This window comes from Acipenser ruthenus, chromosome 1, assembly GCF_902713425.1.
Source record: "Acipenser ruthenus chromosome 1, fAciRut3.2 maternal haplotype, whole genome shotgun sequence".
Classification (NCBI taxonomy): domain Eukaryota; kingdom Metazoa; phylum Chordata; class Actinopteri; order Acipenseriformes; family Acipenseridae; genus Acipenser; species Acipenser ruthenus.
In genome coordinates this window covers 79,297,140-79,320,335 of record NC_081189.1, presented here as the reverse complement: position 1 = coordinate 79,320,335, position 23,196 = coordinate 79,297,140, and the positions used below count along the sequence as shown (strand labels likewise).

The 23,196-nt window shown below is 37.7% G+C and overlaps 2 protein-coding genes across 3 annotated transcripts; one reads left to right on the top strand and one right to left on the bottom strand.

Annotated features, from left to right (window-relative positions):
• Positions 1–7,725: 7,725 nt before the first annotated feature.
• On the top strand, positions 7,726–13,583 carry LOC117420398 (thioredoxin-like). The gene is made up of 5 exons (XM_034033819.3): positions 7,726–7,957; positions 9,870–9,974; positions 11,044–11,103; positions 12,789–12,854; positions 13,407–13,583. The coding sequence occupies exons 1-5, from the start codon at positions 7,934–7,936 to the stop codon at positions 13,467–13,469; spliced, it is 318 nt and encodes a 105-aa protein (XP_033889710.1). The 5' UTR covers positions 7,726–7,933; the 3' UTR covers positions 13,470–13,583.
• Positions 13,584–19,062: 5,479 nt separating this feature from the next.
• On the bottom strand, positions 19,063–22,769 carry LOC117421010 (thioredoxin-like). Of its 2 annotated transcripts, XM_034034851.3 has the most exons (5): positions 22,522–22,760; positions 20,777–20,881; positions 19,809–19,868; positions 19,543–19,608; positions 19,063–19,139 (listed from the first exon to the last, which is right to left on the bottom strand). In XM_034034851.3, exons 1-5 carry the CDS (start codon positions 22,543–22,545, stop codon positions 19,077–19,079), a joined length of 318 nt encoding a protein of 105 aa, XP_033890742.2. In that variant the 5' UTR covers positions 22,546–22,760; the 3' UTR covers positions 19,063–19,076. The 2 variants fall into 2 exon arrangements, with proteins under 2 accessions (XP_033890742.2, XP_058886312.1); XM_059030329.1 differs by lacking the exon at positions 19,809–19,868 and having other exon boundaries at positions 22,522–22,769.
• Positions 22,770–23,196: the final 427 nt, after the last annotated feature.

Here is a 23,196-nt window from a genome sequence, read left to right as displayed (position 1 = left end):
AAAATAACAACTCTAGTTAGGCCTGCTACCCGTGATTTGGAATTAGCATCATCATCATCATCATCACAGCTAAGCCAGAGTTACACCTCAACCAAACTTCGTTATCCTGCTCCAGTCAAAACACAGACAACCCTGATGATATGCCACTAGCAACTAATGATGAGGCAAGTACTGCAAATAATGAAACTTTGATTGAAAACAAACAAGACAAACCGGAAGCTGAAACTAGCGATTGTTGTCCAGACGACCCGTTCCCAACTGATAGAGAAAATTATCCACTAAATATCGATGATGCAAATGTAAAAAAGTTAATTATTAAAAATGGGTCTTGCAAGCCCAAAGACCCATTCCCTCGAGATAACAAAAACAGATGTTTTTCAAGTGAATATTATTACAAAGTGACTAAGAATGGAGATAAGGTTCCCAGGAAGTGGCTGTGTTATTCTTTAAAACTGGCTAGTGCGTACTGTGAACCGTGTTGGCTGTCTGGAAATTGCAAACATGCTTCTCAAAAAGCATGGGCAGTTGGAATAAAAGATTGGCAGGGCATTTTTCGCGAAAAATGAAAGAACATGAAATGGAGCGTTCACATTTAGCAGCCTGCGTTATTTACGACACATGGAGAAATGACAAGATTATCGACCTGGAATTAGAAGCTGAATACAGAGACCAGGTGAGCTGCTGGACACAAGTTTTACAGAGTCAATGACATTACGCTTACATTGGCTACTTGCAATCTACCTTTCCGAGGGCATCAAGAAAAGTTAGGAGAGAAAAACAGTGGAAACTTTTTGTCAATCATAAGTAAATATGACCCAGTTTTAAAACAGTTAATTGAAAAAGACACCAAAGTAAAATATCTTAGCCCACGAATACAAAACCTGCTGATTGATTTGCTGTCAATAAAAATTCAAAATGAAATAGTTATTGAGATAAAAGGGGCTCAGTTTTATTCTGTTATTATGGACACAACACAAGATATAAAAAGGAAGACCAACTTAGCCAAGTTTTTCAATATGTGACGGTATCCCATGATGTTAATTAAATTCCAATCAAAGTGAAAATCAATGAGCTTTTTGGGTTTCCATAACACTACAGATCAAAGTGCTCCGGGGCTAGAGACCAAAATAGTGAAAATGATCGAAGACAAAGGCATAAAAAATCTGTTAAAAAATGTAGAGGACAGGGGTACGATGGAGCGAGCACAATGAGTGGAATTTACTCTGATGTCCAGAAACGAATATGTGAAAAAGAACTCAATGCTGTCTATGTGCACTGTGCTGCTCATAATTTAAATTTAGTAGTGAATGACGCTTGCATGAACATTTCTGAAATTAGGGAATTTTATGACAAAGCATCAAACGGTTGGAGGTCCTTACTAAAGTAACGTCTTCTGCAAACCCGACGCTGAAAAAACTGTGTCCCACACACTGGGCATCCAGGCACGATGCTCTCCTTGCTCTCCTTGATGTTATGAAAGTACTGAGTACAATCATTCTACAGGCTAAAAAGACAGATGAGCACTCAGAAGCAATTGGACTGAAAAAAACGCCTGGAGACCTTCGAGTTCGTTCTCATGGTTGTGATCCAGTCCAAAGTGCTAGAGACTGTAAACATTGTATCGAAACTTCTTCAGTCTAAGGTCATGGACCTTTTTCTAGCAGCTAAAATGTTATATAGTGCAACGAGACCTTTACAAGCTTTAGGAAGCAGTCTGGAGAAACTAAAGCTACAACATCTGGTCTCCACACAGCTCCTGTAGTTGTGTGATCCCATCAAAGTGTGTGAAACTATTGTCTCCAGAGCAGTTAGCAGCTAGTTCCCTTGCTAAGTGAAGGGAGTTATTTAAGGGTGGGAATCTAGTAATTAGTTCAGTCTACAGGTAACCAGGGACAGAGGCAGATAGATAAGTTCCTGCTTTTAGTATTTGTAACTAACTACATTTGGTGACATTGTAAGGTGGTGTTTGAATTGGCTGAGTTAGTGTGTGATTAGTACCAGGTGAGTGGCTAAATTGATTAGCAGTTGATTTTGCTATTTGATTGGTTTCCACACAGTTTATTTGGTTCTTTTGCCAAGCAGGTGTAACATTTAATCAAGCAGCTTATTTCAGCGCCAGCACGAAGCGCCAGCAAACTGAAGAGCCTCAACAAAAGAGCCGGGAGTCTAGCTGTGGGAGTCCAGCAAGGGGAGGCCTGCGCTGAGATGCTGTTTGACTAGATCCGAACCTAACAGGCCTCTAGAAGAAGCTATCAACTACTATCAACTACCACACTCTCTCCCTCTTCCTCAGCTAAGAACCTTGGAGTCACCCTGGACCCCTGCCTCTCTTATTCCCAGCACATCTCCACTCTGGCACGCACTTGCCGATTCTTCCTGAGCAACATCCGAAGAATCCGACCCTTCCTCACCAACTATGCTACCCAGCTCCTGGTCCAGGCCCTGGTACTCTCCCGCCTAGACTACTGCAACTCCCTCCTGGCTGGCCTCCCTGCGTCCGCCACCCATCCACTCCAGCTCATCCAGAACTCTGCTGCCCGCCTGGTGTTCTCTCTGCCTCGCTTCGCCCACGCTACTCCACTACTCCGCTCGCTCCACTGGCTCCCGATCACCGCTCGCATCCAGTTCAAGACTCTTGTACTAGCCTACAGATGCCTTGATCAGACTGCACCCAGCTACCTCCAGACCCTCATCTCTCCCTACACCCCCACTCGACCTCTCCGCTCCGCCTGCACTAGAAGACTGGCTCTACGTCCGCTACGCTCCCCTGCCTCCCGAGCCCGCTCCTTCTCCACCCTTGCTCCGCAGTGGTGGAACGACCTTCCTACAGATGTCAGGACTGCCCAGTCCCTGACCACATTCCGACGCCTCCTTAAGACTCACCTCTTCAAACAGCACCTGTAGAACTCCTCTGTTGTATCCTGGGACACCATCACCCTTCATTTAAATGTGCTTTATTTTGCTCTTATCTGCCCCCTATTTTACTGCATTTAATCCTGTATTTCAGAATATTGTAATCTGCCAAGTGTTCAACCTGTAGTATTTTGTACTTAATCGTATCCTGATGTATCTATCACTATTATCTGCTGTATTATTGAATTGTGGTTTGTCACACTTGAACAAAAATTATTGTATTTCTTGCTATTATTGTATTACTTGTATTGTAACACTTGAATATATTTGTATTTGCTTGCGATTGTAAGTCGCCCTGGATAAGGGCGTCTGCTAAGAAATAAATAATAATAATAATAACATCTTCACTTGCAAGTATACTGAGCATCAAAAGAAACGTATCACTATTATGACACATTTATTTTTGGAAAAAATAAGGTATATAAAATGATGGACATTGAAGAAATGTTTTTGCTTTCTTATTAATCACTCGATCATTCATCATTGACCATGACACGCTTGAGTGACCATGACTGAAGCATATGCACTTAATCACCTAATTATTGAGACAGTTGATTGGATGTTGATCAGAGTGATTTCAGCTGTTGAATTGCAAGCTTGAAAAAATGCAACAAAGAAAATCACAGAAAAACACTATTATGCCATGTCTGTTAAGAGAGCAGTGCCTTTGTGCAATCGGTATGTTTGAGGCTGGACTAGGGCAGCGTTCTGTGGCTCGTCGTCTTGGGTGCTCACAGCCAGCAATTTCAAAACCTGGCGAGACGGTCTAACCAGACACACTCTGTCAATGACAGGCCACAAACTGGGAGACCAAGAGTCACAGCACCTGCCCAAGATCGACAGATCATTATGCAGCATCTTGGTGATCGTTTTCGCACTGCTAGTTAAACAGCTTCTGATACTGCAGGTTGTAACAATCCACACATCAGCAGTTCAGCTGTATGAAGGTGGTTACACAGTCATCATCTACAGACCAGTTGACCACGCAGGGGTTCGGTTCTCAGCAATGTGTACCATCGCAACAGGATGAGGTGGTGCCGACAACACCTTAGGTGGACTCGCCTTTAGTGGAGCCAGGTCCTCTTCAGTGACGAATCGAGATTCTGCATAGACAGCCCTGATGGATATCAGCGAGTATGGCGTATACGTGGTGATCGATATGCTAATTGTTGTGTACGAGAGACCAGTCGGTGGGGAGGTCCAAGTGTGATGGTCTGGGCAGAAGTGTCTAGTCACTACAGAACTCCGCTGGTAGCGGTTGATGGCAACATGACTGCACAGTGATATGTTGACCAAGTCCTATGGCCTCAGTTGGTGCCCTTCTTGTAAGCCCATCCTAATGTGACAACATTCCTGCAAGACAATGCACGTCCACATGTTGCTCATGTCACGACAGCTTTCTTTCAGAATGCGAACGTGAGAGTCATGCCATGGATGCCATATTCCCCAGACCTGAGCCCAATGGAACATTTGTGGGATGAACGGAAGACGTGTGGCTTCTAGGGCTCGGAAACCACTGCAGGCAGATGCTTATCCAGGCACTACAAGAGGAATTGGCCAGGGTTCCACAAGACAACATCCGAAACCTGATGCAAAGCATGCGTCGCAGATGTACTGCTTGTGTTGCTTCCAACGGTGGCCACACACGCTACTAGCCTGTGACTTTCACAGTATCCCCCCGTCCCCCCATAATTATATGCTCAAATATAAGTGATAAGTTTATTTTGATGCTCAAATATAAGTGATAAGTTTCTTTTGATGCTCAGTACAGTTGGGGAATTGAACAAAAGTTCAGTTCCAAGCAAAAGGTCAGACAGTGTTTTTATATATTTTGAGGGGAAAGCGTTTGGATTCATAGGGAGGGGAAGTTTTAAAGGAATTAGGATTTAAAGGAATTGAATGATTTTGTTTAAGTAACTGTTGTTCATGTTGGCTAAAAGTTAAAAGTGTTTATGTGTGTGTGTGTGTGTGTGTGCTGCATGAGAGGAGGCTCCTCAGCTTTGCTGATGCCCTTAGGGCCCCCCACCAAATTTGGCGGGGTGGCCCCGGCATTTTCTGTTATGCCACTGAAACAGATATGTAATAATTTCAATTTCGGTATCTGCTCGATGAGGCAATGCAAAAATATCCATATGTGCAGTTTCTACGGGGACGCTCATTCAAAAGCTATCTGCCCAGGAGCTCCAAAGTGACTTTCTTCAACACTCCACTCCTATTAATATTCCCATATTGAAACAAAAACTTCTGGATCATCCAGATAAAATATTTGTCAACTATTTACTTGACAGACTAAAGGTTTTCGATCAAGTCAAATCCCTCCTTCCTCCATTCAAAGCAAAAACCTCCATTCTGCTACTCAGGAGCCCAAGACAGTACAATCTCTTATTCAAAAAGAGATTTAAAAAGTATTTATGGTCAGCCTGTTTGCAGCTCCCCCATTTCCAATATTCAGGATTAACCCCATCGGCATCGCCACTCGGAAAACGTCAGGAAAAAAGCGTCACATCATAGACTTGTCAGCACCATGGGGATCAAGCACCAGTAGCATCAACTCGCTCATTCCTCGAGATCAATTTTCTCTACAGTACATTACCATATCGGATGCAATTCATTCAATTAAATTGGCAGGTCGTGGCTCCTGGTTAGCAAAAGCAGATATATCAGACACATTTAAAGTAATGTCAATTCATCCTTCTCTTCGCCACCTGTTTGGGATATGCTGGGAAGAAAAATTCTATTCACCACGACGCGGACCTCGTCCTGTCAAGGGCTTGGTCCTAACTGTTGGAGGCTCTCCGAGAAGTCAGACGACACCACTACAGGTAGCCTGGCTCCCACCTCATGAACCCATCATTGAAAAAGTGAGGGGGAAATGTCCCCTATGTAAATCACGCCTATGGTTCCTAGTGTATGTCTGCAGACCGAAGGCTCAGGAACTGTACAGCTGAAGATCGTTCGCACATGTGGCGTCAACTGGATTAAAATAAGGTAAGTAGTTTATTAATTTGTAAACCTACCGCATGCACATATTTACGTATTTTAATAGCTGAAAAAAATTGCTTAAATATTTTTATATAATATATATTATATGTACCCTAATAGATAATTACTATGGAGTTCTTTATTATATATTTGGTTCGTGGTGTGTATGGTTCAATTCATGTAGGCCTGTGTGACAAATGCTTGAATGATCCCTAAATAATAAATGTACAGTGCGATAAAATACGCCACACATCACAGTAATGTCAATGACACATTGATCCCATTGCACTGTTAGAAAAGTACACATCTATGCAACAAAAACTGATTCATTAATGGGCAATTAAGCTATGTGTAAACACAAGCAAATGGAAATTAACCAAAAAAAAAGTGAAACGCAGCAATCTCAAAATGTTATTTCTGTCACGTAATAAACCCCATTTTTAATGATAATCTTATTCCTATATTGTTGAGTTGACGGTACTCCTCGTAAATATAAATAAATATAAATATTTAAAAATATAAAAAATAAATATTCATAAATATATTCAGTATAATACGTTTCCCAACCATGCACACCACGAACCAAATATATAAAGAACTCCATTGTAATTATCTATTAGTTTACATATAACATATATTTAAGTAATGTTATCAGCTATCAAAATATGTTTGTGCTAAATATGCGGGTCTGTTACAGCCTGAGGGTAAATATGTGGATGCGGTAGGTTTACAAATTAATACACTACTACCTTATTTTAAACCAGTTGACGCCACATGTGCGAACGATCTTCAGCTGTACGGTTCATGAGCCTCCGGTCTGCAGACATACACTATTGGAACACAACGACATCACGAAGGCAGAAACAATCGATTGTACACACCCCCTCGTGTGATTGACAGTGCTGAAACATAAGCTCTAAAAAGGTAAATTGCTAAATGAAATTGAAAGTTCAGTTGGCAAACAGCTCATTTACGATTTAACGTAAACGACAAATTAAATTACAAATTAATTTATATATTTAAGAATTAATTTATAAAATTTATAAATATAAGAATTAATTTACGAATTAAACTTATGAATTGACCAATTAATTTAAGAATTAATAAACTTATGAATTGCCAAATTAATTAAAAATTGAACTATTTCATTTTGACCCTTATAATGCTCCATAAAAATCACCCAGTGTGTTAAAAATAAAAATCACTGCTGGCGGTGGTTAGCAGGACTTGCAACTGCTAGCCAGATTCTTTATACATTTTGTAGGCAGTATAGTTTCTGTAAATTGGTCTCAGTGGTAGAGCTCATACTGCAAGACGTTGTTGCAAACACGTCCTTTAATGATGTAATGATTGGGAAATTGGATGATTTGGGATGGGGCAGCTGACGGGCGACTAATTTGATTTATACTAAGGTTAAAGGTGGGGCATGTATTTTGTGTTTTGGATTGTATTGTATTGTAATGGCTTATTTATCTTCCTACACTGTTGTTTTTAAGTGAAATGTCTGCAGTGTTTTGTTTTTTGAACTATCACCACTTTTATGTTTTTTAAAAAAGATCATGTTTTCTAGAAATAAAAACTTAGGAGTGAAAAAGAAGGTAAAGCACAAGTATGTCTTGGTGAGGGTTGCATGGAAACCGTGAAAGCAATCAAATCAACAGCCGAGTTGCTGCTTCTGTAAATTGTAAAGGGGGGACGGGACGTGTGGTCTTTTTTGTCTGTTGTTGTTGTTGTTGTAATTTTAGGCCTGCATACTGTTTACACACACACACACACACACACACACACACACACACATTAAACCCCTCGTGTTCTGCCTGGATCCGTGCATCCATCCCATGGGATTACACTGAACAGAGTGAAGGACAGCAGGTGCTCCTCCACCTACTATAAAGAGCCTCAGTTTTAATAAAAAAAAAACAATCCGGTCACACTTAACCCAGTAGCGGTTAAACTACAGCAAGAAAAATCGAGACACATTTCTTCTTTTCAGTTTAAGTGCATTTTTATTACCTTATACAATAATCCAGGAAAAAAAATGGTCCATGAAATCGAGGATAAGGTAAGAAAACATTAGTGTACAGTACTTCACTTTGGTTTTATAAAATCTAAGATAGGGCATTGCAGCCATGTGCTAAATTAGAGTAATTGTTAATTACATCAGTGTTCTAGTAAAAAAAAAAAATGAATAGGATCTGTAGACATAAGCGATGCAGTGGATTATTGATATTTCATATTATTGCATTGTTTTTATGCCTGCATCCATTAATGAGCAGACAGCGACAAAGAACAGAACACAATAAAAACACACGACAAGAAGACAAATTAATTCTGAACAATGACGACTATAAAAACTGATACAGTAAGTTTGGTGAAACATGTACCATTTTTAAGCTTGCATTGACCGTTTTGCTACATGTCATTAGTTATATATTTTGATAGATAAGTGAGCAATGATGACAACTTACAGGCTATGACTGTTGACCTCTTTCAAATAAGGAATATCAGGATTTTATTATTACTATATTTTTAGTATTGCTGTATTTTATTTGTGTTAATCATTAAAGCACGTATTTGCTTAATCTTGACGCTTCACCTACTGTCAGATTTCTGTATCTCTGCATACCACTATAGGGGTGAGACCATAGTCTTGACAAGAAGCAGTGTTTCCAAAACAAGGCCTTGTCCTCACAGATGCAGTGTAAAATATAAGTAGTTGGATGCCCTATGAGTTAATCTAGAGTAAAATGCATGTATTGTTTGTGTTTTATTGGCAGTTTGAGGTTGAGGCAGTTCATTCACTGTTACTGGTTGTAACACTGGTTCTCCAGGAAGAGATTTGAAGACATCCTTCTTGTCAGTCCTGTTCCATAGACATTTCTACACACAAAAAAAAGTAACTTGGGCCAACAAAAACAACAATTCTATTTTGGTCTACCACAATCAAGTTCAATTTCCTACTAAAACATGACTTTTGGGTGACACTTGTTTACTACGGTCTTCCATAGGACAGTATATTGTCCTGAAACCAGACATGGTTCTCTTCAAGTTTGTTTACATAGCCTATGACGGTTTAGGCTGCAGCCACACAAGCTCTCTCCTTGCTTGAACTAAAGCTTACTGTGTACTAAACACCCTCCTGTAACTACAGGGGGGGGTTATACTGATAACATTTTCGGAGCGTCAACTCTGAAGCTAATATTTTTTCAGCATGAGCATGTGAAGTAAAGTTTGGTACCCTGGCACTGCACAACTACACTTGGGATATACAGAGTCTGTTGTTTATCCAACTGGCTGTTTGTACCTAACTGATGAAACCGGCTAAATACATTCCTTAGCACAATAATCTGGTGGTATATGAATTATGAAGAGCTCTGTCAAACTTACATTTTATATCTATATATCACATACATTATATCATGATGATCTACTTTTTCATTGTGCTGATGGGTGCAGTTTTGAATTTACAACTGTGACTGGAGACATTCCTGTTACTAGAGCAGTCTGCAGTTTTGAGAGTACTAATCAATCTGTCTTAGACTTGAAGACAGCAGGGCTGCATAGAGTAGCGCCATCAAGTTAACCTTTCAGTGCCCAGTGACAGCACCTGTACATTTTAACCCTTATCAGAAGACCAAAGGCAGACCAGCAATTTGACAAAATACTCCACCTGAACTCAAAGGAAGCATGATGACAAAATGTTCCTTTTCTTATGTAACATGTTTTGATGTACTGATGTATTGTAATGAATTTTTTTTTTTCTTTAACGTTTTTGTATAACAGTCGTTAAAACTGTCACTATTACCTAGAATGTTTCATCTTCATAAGCTATGCAGTCTGTCCAGCAAAGTTGAATTTGGCCACCTTAGATGCCATGAAGCCAATTTCCAAAAGAAAAGATGGCTGGTATTATTTTTATGTCTTTGGATACATTTTAATGTCATAACTCTATCTCTCACTCTATTCTTTAACAGGATCAGTTTGACAAAGCTCTGAAGAATGCTGGTTCTAAACTGGTCATTGTGGATTTCACAGCTACGTGGTGTGGGCCATGCAAGTCAATTTCCCCATTTTTTGATGTGAGTTTTTCCTATGGCTCAGGACTTACAGTCAATCCTAATTCCCTTGTCTGATTCAATGGGTAACCAGGGGAAAATTAGATGGTTATAATTAGTCTACATGGGAAAGTGAAAAAAATAACACACCAGCTAATCTCTAATTAACTCTTTTTCATCCCTTCTATTTATGGACCAGTTAAACTCCAAGAAAACAGTGTTTTTAAACTAGGAGAAACTGAGGTTTTAGACTTGAAGGCAGGATGCTTTACTTAATTCAAGGAATAGAGGCGATACAAACCTAGACTTTTTGATGAAGTTTAGTTTTTGGATTTACGCTTGGTGTGTATAAATTATCAAGGGGAAATTTGATAATTTTAGCTAAATTCGACATCAAACATATATAGAAAACACATAAACTCAATCAAGCAAAATTACCTGGCAATGAGCCAAGATCTTTCTTTGTTTTTAAAGGGAAAAAAGTGTATTGTTTTTGAAAAAATAGTTAATATGCCTATTGCATCTTTTACAGGCATTGGTCTTAATGGACATTCTAATTATCTTTAATACCAACATTTTACAGTACGTAACTGAAATGAAGCAACGTAAATAACATTTAGTGCTGTATCATGCTTAAAAGCTGTACCCCAATTAAATTAGCCAACATGAAAAGCACCAGTCGATTTCACCTCTGGTTGCAGTTCCAAAGACTTGAACAAGCAGATTGAATACATTCTTTCTTAATTGGCGTGCTGTAGCCAGGCAGCCGCTCAGTGTGTGTCTCCTAGCAACTGTTTTGGAACATAAAGAAAAGTCTCAGCTGCATGAACAGTATACTAATTAGAGATGATTACACTTTCAAACCGTATTGGTCGAATGTAGAAAAATAATTTTATCTACAGTGAGTATGACCATATTTTTAAATTGCAGAAGTATTTATTATTTGATCAGGGACACTTCTGCAATTTAGTTCAGCTAGTTTTGTTGGACCACAGCTGTATAGTCAGCATCTGTTGTACATTAAGGCATTTGCTTTTTGATGAATAATATGTAATAATATTTATCTCATTCAGTCTGTTTTTATCACATTTAGGCACTTGCTGAAAAATATAAAGATGTCGTGTTTCTAAAAGTTGATGTGGATGAGGCTCAGGTAAGCTACAGTTTGTATTAATGTTCAGAGCGCATCAGCACTTACATCCATTTCTTAACATGCACTGTACATGTTATACTTGCATGATGGGAGAGATTAAAACTTTCAGTTTATTTTGCAAAGAAAAATAAACACAGCATTCGCCAAAAACTACACCTTCTGTACCAATATGCAAGATCTACTGACAGTACTGCCAACCACACTGCTGCAGAAATCATGAGACAAACTCTTAGAAATCAGGCGTTCGATTTGTGAGATTTTATTTTTCAAAACATAAACCAATATTTCAATGCTGAGAGACAACCAATATTTTCAGTTGTTTTTTAAACCTTGCTAACAACAGCTTATATTGAGTCTATAACACCTCAAATCTCTTCAAACCTCTATTAGTGCTTCTCAAAATGCATAACAAAACCAGACAATCCAGATCACCATTGAACATTACAAACAACATTATCTATTATCGTACCTGTTACTGCTGTGCAGACAGCTGCTGCAATGACAGCTACTGGAGTGTTTCATGTTTAGCAATATGAAGGAGCTGGAAAGCAGCTGCTCCAGTCTGGGTTGAATTTGCATCTACAGTGTTTGTGCTTCTTTGAGTCTTCTGCCATGACTAACATATATATCTTTTGAAAAGCGAAAAATCCAGAGATCCAACAGTACTGTCTTAATTTAACAGCTCTTAATTTAACTTAGAAATTGCGTGTCTCGCGATGAATTCGTGAGAGGCGGCAATACTGTACTGAAAAAGTATTTAAAAATCCACAAATTATGTAAGTCAGTGAGTTCAGAGAGTTGGTGCTAACTATGTACCCTGAACTTCTGTTACGGCTGCAGATTATAACTCAACCAAAATACTTCCAGTTAGCGAAATAATTGTGTGTGGAATGAATACTATAAGTTTTTTTTTTCCTTAACCGCCACTTGTAGCATTGCCTTTTGTAAAAGTTGCGATGTTCTTGCTATTGGTTTGTGGACCAAAAACGAACCTTAATGGCAGGTTCCCTTTATGTAAACACAAATTAGCTGTATATAGCCTTTTCGTCTAGCTTGTTTTATGTTGGCCAATCAGATCACTGCATTTCATTCATCAGGGCACACATTTCTGCCAGCAGGTTCTTTATCCCAACACCTTACAAAACCACACCTCCATTTTTAGATTGCTAGATTAAACTCAAAATACCATATCAGCATCTATGAACTAAAATATACAGCCAATTTCAAAACAGACATCTGACATCCCTAACCAGACTTCCTATTACATTTGTAGATGCTATATAAAAAATGTTCATGTTGTCTGGTCTGATTTATATCTTCAGTAATTGTCATCCTGTCCCTGAGATTTAGTCTGAGCCACCTCTACACAATGTATTTAAACTCATCACTCTTACTCTCTGTTGTTGTGATGAGCTTGCAAGAGACATGCAAGTCGTGCCCTGTTAGCGCATTATGTCGAAATCATTATGTTTTGAGACAAAAATATGATTCTGTAATTGCTTTTCACTTTTCTGTTACATTGTGTATTGTAGGAGGAGGGCTTTTGCAAGAGAGGAAGTGTCTAGATTTCCTAATGCAGCCTTTCATGTGTTGCATTAAATGTAGAGTTGTTCATAGGTCTGCTGTATAAGGAGTTTTCAATTGAATATCGACATTTTCCACTTACTGTTTCTTTTCCCCCCAAGGATGTGGCTGAAGAGTGTCAAATCAAGTGCATGCCCACATTCCAGTACTACAAAAAAGGCAAAAGGGTACCTTTCATTCTTTTACTTTTATATTTTTAACTGTGTACTGCAGCACATGTTTCAAACCGTACCTGACACATGAAAGGCCTTTCATTTGATCCTGTTTCTTTTACAAATGAACTGGGAAGAGGCAATGCCCGAAGAATGTCCACAATAACCAGCATGCACTGCAAGTAGTAGCTCAAACGTACCCTTTTGTATCACAGAGTGACACCACAGAATAGCCAAAGTGATCCTTCATTCAGCCTGGCTGGAAAATGTATTCATATGTTGTCGAAATAAAAATAAAAAAAATAACAAAGGAAACTTGTTTAACCTGAATTACTGATCATTTAAGATCCCCTACTATACTGAGTGTCACAGAAGTTACTCCTTGCAAGTTGGTCCCTGTTCTGTATTGCTCTACCCTATTTGTAGATAGCATGTATTTTTTTTACTGTTTTGTAGCTTGACTGTTTTTGTACAGATATTTTTGGTGATATAATGTTTTACTTGTCATTGGTCACTTATTGGATGTCATTGTTCTTTTTTTTAATTAATTTATTTTTTTGTTTACAGATCGATGAGTTTGCAGGATCCAACAGGGAGACGCTAGAACAAAAGCTTGTGGCTAATAAGTAAAAATATATAAACAAAAAAACGAAACAAAAAATTAGAATATTTCATATTTTGTGTTCTCAATTGATTCGAAAGGAATCTTCAAACTGTTTACAATAAACTATTTTTGTTGTTGTTGATCACTTCACTGCAGTACTACAATCACACTACATACACTCACATTTTGTGCTTTATTCAGTTTTTGTGAACAATGGTCATTCAACTCTAGTTCCAGACTGTTGGCTTAATGAATTAGGAAAGTTTCATGAATGTCATTACATTTTATTTCATGAAAATAGACCTTAAAAAAAACCCAGACATTCTTTAAATATGGGTTTGTCATGATTCAGTTAGTCAAATAAATAAATAAATAAATAAATGCTTGACTATCTGCCAGATTTTACAGTAATAAAGGGGGAAAAGTTTAATTTTTAATTGTAAAGCTTTTATGTATTTCTAAATTATATCTTCTGACTATGAAAAGCTGTCGTGGCAAACAATAATTGAATATTAACTAGTCTGTCAGACAGACCTGAATAAAACATTTTTAAAGGCCAGGAGCTTTTTTTCTGTTTGAAGGTTGATCATTCTTACAGAGGTTTTATATAAAATTTTGGCAGCATAGATAATACTACCAGGTGCCACCAGCAGCACATTTATCCATTGGTAGTAAAGGACTATGTTTCTATTGAATGATTTAAATATAATAATCTTGAAATGCTAAAAAATCATAATCTGTTGAACATCTGCATTTCTGCTGTATATAAATTGTATAACTTTGAGGACTCCACTGCAGTGGGATATTTCGTAGACACGAGACACGAGACATTAGACATAAAGTGATGATGTATTGCATTTGGATTGATTTTGAGTAGGGGGAAACAATTATGAAATCTGTGGGAATTAATACATTTTGTGAGTAAATTAGAAATATAATAGATGCATGTATTCTGTGCAAATTTAGCTCTGCAGTTACAGATTTCATGTTATCCAGCTGTTATGTGCAAGAGGAACTTGCATCATTTTGTTCTGAGGGTTATACAACTTTTTATGATTTTAAGCCACTTAAGCTTCCTATAAATTATTATTATTATTTATTAGCAGATACCCTTATCCAGGGCGACTTACAGTTGTTACAAGATATCATGTTATTTTTACATACAATTACAGAATTTTTATTTTTTTACCTGCCACTGTTTCTTGAACTATCTCATAAACCTTTTGAGATGCCAACTTCATATTTTTTATGTTATGAAAACTTTGCACCAACAAAAATGTAAACCTTAATAGAACTACCATTGCAGGCTTATACAGACGTGCTCAAATTTGTTGGTACCCCTCCACAAAAAACGAAGAATGCACAATTTTCTCTGAAATAACTTGAAACTGACAAAAGTAATTGGCATCCACCATTGTTTATTCCATATTTAATAGAAATCAGACTTTGCTTTTGATTTTTTATTCAACATAATATTGTAAATAATAAAACAAATGAAAATGGCATGGACAAAAATGATGGGACCGCTAACCTAATATTTTGTTGCACAACCTTACGTTTCGCTCCAGAATGCCTTGATAGTCTTGAGATTTCATTGTGCCCTGCACAGATTCAAGGCACCCTGTACCAGGCGCACCAAAGCAGCCCCAAAACATAACCGAGCCTCCTCCATGTTTCACTGTAGGTATGGTGTTCTTTTCTTTGAAAGCTTCATTTTTTCGTCTGTGAACATAGAGCTGATGTGACTTGCCAAAAAGCTCCAGTTTTGACTCATCTGTCCAAAGGACATTCTCCCAGAAGGATTGTGGCTTGTCAATATGCATTTTAGCAAATTCCAGTCTGGCTTTTTTATGTTTTTCTTTCAAAAGTGGAATCCTCCTGGGTCTTCTTCCATGGAGCCCACTTTCGCTCAAAAAGCGACAGATGGTGCGATCAGAAACTGACGTACCTTCACCTTGGAGTTCAGCTTGTATCTCTTTGGCAGTCATCCTTGGTTCTTTTTCTACCATTCGCACTATCCTTCTGTTCAATCTGGGGTCGATTTTCCTCTTGCGGCCGCGCCCAGGGAGGTTGGCTACAGTTCCATGGACCTTAAACTTCTTAATAATATTTGCAACTGTTGTCACAGGAACATCAAGCTGCTTGGAGATGGTCTTGTAGCCTTTACCTTTACCATGCTTGTCTATTATTTTCTTTCTGATCTCCTCAGACAACTCTCTCCTTTGCTTTCTCTGGTCCATGTTCAGTGTGGTGCACACAATGATACCAAACAGCACAGTGACTACTTTTCTCCATTTAAATAGGCTGAATGACTGATTACAAGATTGGAGACATGTGTGATACTAATTAAAGAAACTAATTAGTTTGAAATATCACTCTAATCCAATTATTTATTATCTTTTCTAAGGGGTACCAACAAATGTGTCCAGGCCATTTTAGAATATCTTTGTAGAATAAACAATAATTCATCTCTTTTCACAGCTTCTTTGCTTTATTCTATGACATACCAAAGGCATGCAAGTATACATGATAAAATAGCTTTTAATTTCATCACTTTTCAGGAGGAATGAAGCATTATTTCAATGAGCTGTAAGGGTACCAACAAATTTGAGCATGTCTGTATAAATACAGCATTCTAAAGATGATGTGACCTTGTCCTCTAGACCCAATAAATCCTATATATCAAAGTCATTTGAATTTTTAGGATTCTGTAAGATGAGACACAACACACACTGAGATATTGTCTTCATTATTTGGTATAGGGCTTTATTCTCAGTCAATTTCTGTTACAGTTGTTGTCCAGTAAAACCATATCACTGCCTCATTTTTAACCTCTGGCCATATGAATGACAGATCACAAATCCATTTAACTTTTCGTTTACAAACCATTCAAGCAGAACAGCTATTCCTCTACATTAGGACCCTGATGGGTTGGTATAGATTCCTATAGCTCTACAGCAGCAGCAATGATCTGAATATTCACACCCACCTCCAGCAGAAGGTGTATTCCTTGAGGCACTGAGCATGTCTGGGGGTGTAATTACTAAGATTTGCAGGATGAAGTGGGTGGTTGGGCTTCAAGGACTCATCTGCACTGCAGCCTTGGGGGCTAAGGCAGGTAAAGAGGTGCATTTAAGTGAATAAACAAGAAAATTAAGGGTCCATCTTACAAACTAGGAGGCCAACATTTTCAACCTCTTTTCCATTTCAAATGGTAACATTTATTTTTCATTACTCATGATTATTATTAATATATATATATATATATATATATATATATATATATATATATATATATATATATGCCTTGCAAAAGTATTCAGACCCCTGACCAATTCTCTCATATTACTGAATTACAAATGGTACATTGAAATTTCGTTGTTTGATATTTTATTTTAAAACACTGAAACTCAAAATCAATTATTGTAAGGTGACATTGGTTTTATGTTGAGAAATATTTTTAAGAAAAATAAATAACTGAAATATCTTGCTTGCATAAGTATTCAACCCATGTGCTGTGGAAGCTCCCAGCTTACACCGATGAAAGAAATTGCCCTAACGAGGACACAATTACCTTACCATTGGCCTCCACCTGTGAACCATTAAAGTTGCTGTCACATTTTCAGGATAAAAAACCCACTGTTGAAGGATCATTGGTCAGGCTGTGAATCTGAAGGAAAATGAAGACCAAAGAGCATTCTACAGAAGTTAGAGATAAAGTAATACAAATGCATAGATTAGGGAAAGGGTACAAAATAATATCCAAGTGTTTGGATATCCCAGTGAGCAGTTGGATCAATTATCAGGAAGTGGAAGCTGCATCACACCACACAGGCACTGCCAAGAAAAGGCCGTCCCTCAAAACTCAGCGCTCAAACAAGGAGACTTGTGAGAGAAGCCGCAGAGAGGCCAACAATCACTTTGAAGGAGCTACAGAGTTCAGTGGCTGAAAGTGGAGTAATGGTGCACCAGTCAACCATATCAAGAGCTCTGCATAACACTGGCCTGTATGGGAGGGTGGCAAGAAAGAAGCCGTTACTCAAAAAGTACCATCTGAAAGCACGTCTGGAGTTTGCCAGAAAGCATGAGAGTGACCCAGCTGTGATGTGGGAAAAGGTTTTGTGGTCAGATGAGACCAAGATAGAGCTTTTTGTCCAAAACTCAAAGCGCTATGTGTGGCGCAAACCTAAAACTGCCCATGCCTCAAGACACACCATCCCTACAGTGAAGTATGGTGGTGGCAGCATCATGCTGTGGGGATGATTCTCATCAGCAGGGACTGGGCATCTTGTTAAAATTGAAGGAAGAATGGATGGAGCAAAATAAAGGGAAATACTGCAAGAGAACCTGCTTCAGTCTGCTAAAAAACCAGGACAATGATCCCAAGCACAAGGCCAAAGCAAAATTGGAGTAGCTCAAGAACAAAAAGGTGAATGTCCTAGAGTGGCCCAGTCAAAGTCCTGATCTCAATCCCATTGAGAATCTGTGGCACTATTTGAAAATTGCGTTCCACAAGTGTCGTCCAACCAACCTGAACAACCTGGAGCAAATCTGCCAAGAAGAACGGGCCAAAATCACTCCGACACTGTGTGCAAAGCTGGTACATACTTACCCCAAAAGACTTAAAGCTGCTATTGCAGCGAAAGGTGGCTCTACCAAATATTAATGTGTGGGAGTTGAATACTTATGCAAGCAAGTTATTTCAGTTTTTTATTTTTCTTAAAAATATTTCCCAACATAAAACCAATGTCACCTTACAATAATTGATTTTGAGTTTCAGTGTTTTAACAGAACGAAATTTCAATGTACCATTTGTAATTCAGTAATATGAGAGAATTGGTCAGGGGTCTGAATACTTTTGCTAGGCACTGTATATATATATATATATATATATATATATATATATTGTAACACAGAAGGGAGGGGGTTAATATCCTACCTGCCAAAAACATAATTGTTTAATTGCTTCATTAGTTAATTATGACATGCACCTGGCTATTATTGTAAATTAGTGCCAGGTGCAGGGTATATAAAGAGAGCAGCCAGTCCCTTCAGGGCTGCTGTGTGGAGGGCCTGGTTGACTGTGTTTTCTTCCGTAATGGCAAAAGGTAAAGTGAAAAGCCTTTTTGTGTTGTCTGAAAATGATGTGTGTTTGGTTTCATTTTATGCCGGTAAACAGCTTAGTTGTCTGGCTTATTAGATAGGTTTTAGTGCGTGATAGTTTAGTGCTCAATCAGAGTTAGGTGTTTGTTTTGTTTTTATTTATTTTGTATAATTAAGTGTGGGTCAGCACTTACTCTTTCAAATTCAGTGTGTGTATAATATATATAAATAAAATGATGATGAAAGATTGAAGTTGGTCTTGTGTTTATTTAAAGCAAACTATATGTATGTGTCAAGGAGTTCAAAGTTAGTAATTGGGCAAAATATGACTGGAGCAGTTAACATTTATTGAACACCTTTTCAGAAATGTGGGTGTTGTTTCACATGCACGATAACTGAATAAAGGAAACTGGGCCGACATGAACCAATAGTGTTTATTGTATATGGTTTTTTTTTTTTTTTTTTTTTTTTAAATTCAACAGCGGGGAACAGAACACATTACTTCTGCATTAAAAAAAAAAAAAAAAAAACTACTTGTATTTCATTAGCATTTCTGAAAGTTTGTCCTTGTTGGCTCCTGAAAATTCTTCAACCTGTAACAGACAAAAATAGGCCTACATTACAAATAAGTAACAAAGTAGTTAAACGGTATACATACAGTACAATCTGGAGTATTGGGTGCTGTGATCATGCAACAACCCTGGTATTTGGCAAAATGTACAAAAGTAAAGCTTTAGGCCAGTTAAATTATTATATGAAACACCAAATCAGAAAAAAAATAATAATTTTACCATAGTTGTGATTTGTCAATTTCAAATAAAGAGTTGAATAAAAGTTAGTAATGACTTTTTTGGGAAGTCTGGCCCCAACATGCACAAGCGTCCACATTTCAACCAGAATGTTATGTGTTGAAATCGATGCTTAACATGAGTTTAAGAGTGAAGGGGGAAACGACACATCAGTAATCTTAAGTGTAGAAGTAACAGCATGACACACCTTCTGGCCATTTTTGAAGAACTGGAATGTAGGCATGCTGCTGACTTTACACATCTCAGCAACGTCCTAGGCAAATAAATGGAGACAAACGTAAATGCATGACAACATTCACAAGGGTTTGTTAGCCCCTAACCTGCAACAAGAATCCTAGAAAAAAAAAGTGCATTGCTGGAGTTTTTATGGTTTGAAATAAGTTATTTGCTTGAACATTTTAACATGTTAAAAGTAAATGCTATGTAGAGGTAGTGCTTAAATATGTAGCTTACCTGAGCATCATCCACGTCAACCTTTAGAAACACAACATCTTTGTGCTCTTCAGCAAGTTTCTGAATGAGAAGAAAATAGAGGCAATTATGAAGCTCTAAGGAGCAATACTGCATGCTACAGTATATAAAAGAGGGTTATGTGGTCCAAAGCTATTCGAAACACAAGTCCAAGGTGGAGTGTCCCTATGTTAAACTTACAAGGTGTTTTTTTTGTTTGTTTTTTTGTTATATAATTGCTGTGTTCTTAAAATGCACTTTTAGTATGCAACACTATGGACCTTTCGTGCAAAGGTCCATAGTGTTAGTTAACATTTTCCAGACAGTGAACAAAAAAGTGAAAACAGTGTATATGTCAATTTAAGATCTGTGTTAGTTTTGAAAAAAAAAAATGTTGATTTACAGTCATGCATTTTTTTTGCCTGTTAGTGTACACAAGGGAAAGATTCCTTTGTGCAACCGAGGCAAACTTAGATCTAGAAGCACTATATCTTAAATTTCTGCTGTAGTATTTGCTAGAAATAATTACTTCAAGAAAACAGACAACTTAACTCTATTAAACAGTAAGTAGCAGGGTTCCAAAAACTATAGCGCTGCACGTCCCTACGTGTTGCTACGACTGTTTTAAATAACCTACCTGTCATTTCTCTTTTCATTGCTAACATGCTGACAACTTTTTACACTTAACTTTAAAGTCGTTTTTAAAGTTATTTTCAAAATCGCCTCTAGTGCACTGGGGTTTGTCCTCTAAATCACTGCAGGAAGAGCGATAAAAACAAACAAGTGTTCCGGCTTTTCTGTTCCGTATCACATCATGGATCGTTACACCTGTGTTACCGGTTTGACAATGTGGGCAATAATCCTTACATATCAGTGCACTAGAGCGGACACTTTATTTTCATTGTCAGAACAATGAAAGTAATTTTTTTTGGAACCCCGGTACTCTAAACACCAACTCATTAAAAACGTACTTCAAAAACTGGAGAAATCATTTTGCATGGCCCACACCAGGTGGCTGTGAAATCTACAATCACAAGCATAGAACCAGCATCCTTCAGAGCTTCTTCAAACTCAGCCTGTTAAAAAAAAAAAAAATAATAATAAAATAAAACAAACATGGTTCTGATATCACCCACACATCTTTTTATATATATATATATATATATATATATATATATATCTAAAACATGGCAGCAGAGGGCGTGGCCCCAGTGTGTGTGGCCTTTAAAGCAAGATGTTACAATATGTAACACGTTAAAATAAAATATCCCAGGAGTAAAGAATACGTCGTGTAGGGCTTAATTTACTCCAGTGAATTAACTACAAAACAAAGGATGCCACATAGCAATTAAAGTTACACGTTGTTTTTATTTGAAATAAACAGTACATAAAAATGACGCTGCATTTTTTTATTCCTTGCCATTTCACAGTAAACGGTGGCCATAGACACGTTTTCATATAGTAAATGGAGGTATCCAGATATTCCAACGAACATTTTTAGGTTTACTGTGGACTCGCATGTCAAATTTGCATCCCTTCTAAAAGCTACAGTCTGTCAGGGTGGATATCATTTGCTAAATTTGACATTTATCTAGTTTACGCAATACCATTTCCTCCCATTTGCCTACACACGTACTTGCAAAATGCATACCTAATTTTGGAGCCTATTGCTGTGCCATCATTCTGTTTGTAACTTCTATTTCCAAATGTAAAATAACGATTTTTTAAAACTGTTGATCATATTTAATATATAATTTCTTCCCTAGGTATTATGCTCCTATCTACTCTACTGCTCAGTGCCTCTTTACATGCTTCTAAAGTTCCATGCCTGGGAACACTGGGGTAAAGGGATTTTACATCCCATGCAAAATAAAATGGTATTCTCTGAAAGTTTAACCTTTTATATTATTAATCCTTTTCAGAAAATGTGTTGTATCTTTAACATAGCTAGGTAAGCTAATCAAAATCGCTATGCTCAAATAACTATCCACATTCAGAGAGTATTTGGTAGCACATGGCCACATGTCTCAATAGTCATATGCCCTTCCTAGTACAGGCCGCTAACTACCACAAAACACATTTTCATACAGTTGTAATATTGGTATGCTTGTACGTGACTCGTCACTTTGGTGAGAATATATATATTTATATACACACACACACAATTTTATTCGATACAAAGCGATACATACTAACATACATAATAATTTTACAGCCATGTACCACAGATGTTATGCAACTACCTGCATTGTAATGTTACTGCAATAATTATTCCTAGTGCGAAGGCCTTTAGCGTTACCCTAGAGACACTTAGAAATACCCTATCATATAGTTATTACATCTGATGTTGGGGGTCGGACGTGGTGAAAAAAATATATCAATAATTCTGATTACAATTTTACAGCTTTATTACTGCTGTTCACGCGTTGTTAACCTAATGCAGAAATGATTACTGGTTCGGAATGTATTGGTCCTAGCAATAGCACAAATAATCTTACATTAATTTATATCCCCGGCCGAGAACTGGAAAATAAGGCTTTGGTAGCCGCATCATAACAAATTCAGTTTGCTGTAAATTAGCCAACAAAACTTTTTTTTTTTTTTTTTTTACCATTAAAATCGCTGATGTCATTGCCTAACATTCTAAACAAGTAATTGAATTAGGCGGTACTCGATTGCAAGTATATCAAACCAAAAGCAAAAAGTGTGATCTTACCTTGCTCTCGATGAAACGAACCATTTTGATAATGCGACAAGGTTAGCCTTGAATTACAATACTTTAAACCAGTCTGTGACACTGTCCCAATCTTGTCTCTTCCTTAATCGATTCAGTGATTCCAATATGTTTGCATAGGCGGAGCTCCAGCTGTAACAGTGGTATCTAGGACTTTATATAGTCCTAGGTAAGAATGAGGAAATGGGTATAACTGCAGGGCGGAGGTGTACTCTGCGGCGCTGGTCTGTGAGAGGACCGTCTCTGGGAGGCCTTGCCTGCGCAGCTTCCAAAACGTCATCACTACCTACATTTATTATAAATAATAAGCAACAATGTAGCAAAGTGTTACTTTCAATTCCACCTCGTCTTTAATCTGTACATTGCAAATTCAGTCCTATAAAATACCTTGTGCATACAGGCACTAATAAAAGTGTCTCTCTTGGTTTTATGTAACTGCAGTTGTTGATATTGCTGTCGTGGATACCTCACAAAAGATAAATTTGAGTGACCAAGTAATTTTACATTATCAGTTAGAAGTGTGTTACATTATCAGGCAGGTCAGAGTTATTACATTATCAGTGAAAAATTATTACATTGTCAGGCAGAAATTTCTAACTATCAGTTGTGTTGAGTGATTATTACATTGTAGGCAACATTATTGAGGATTATTACATT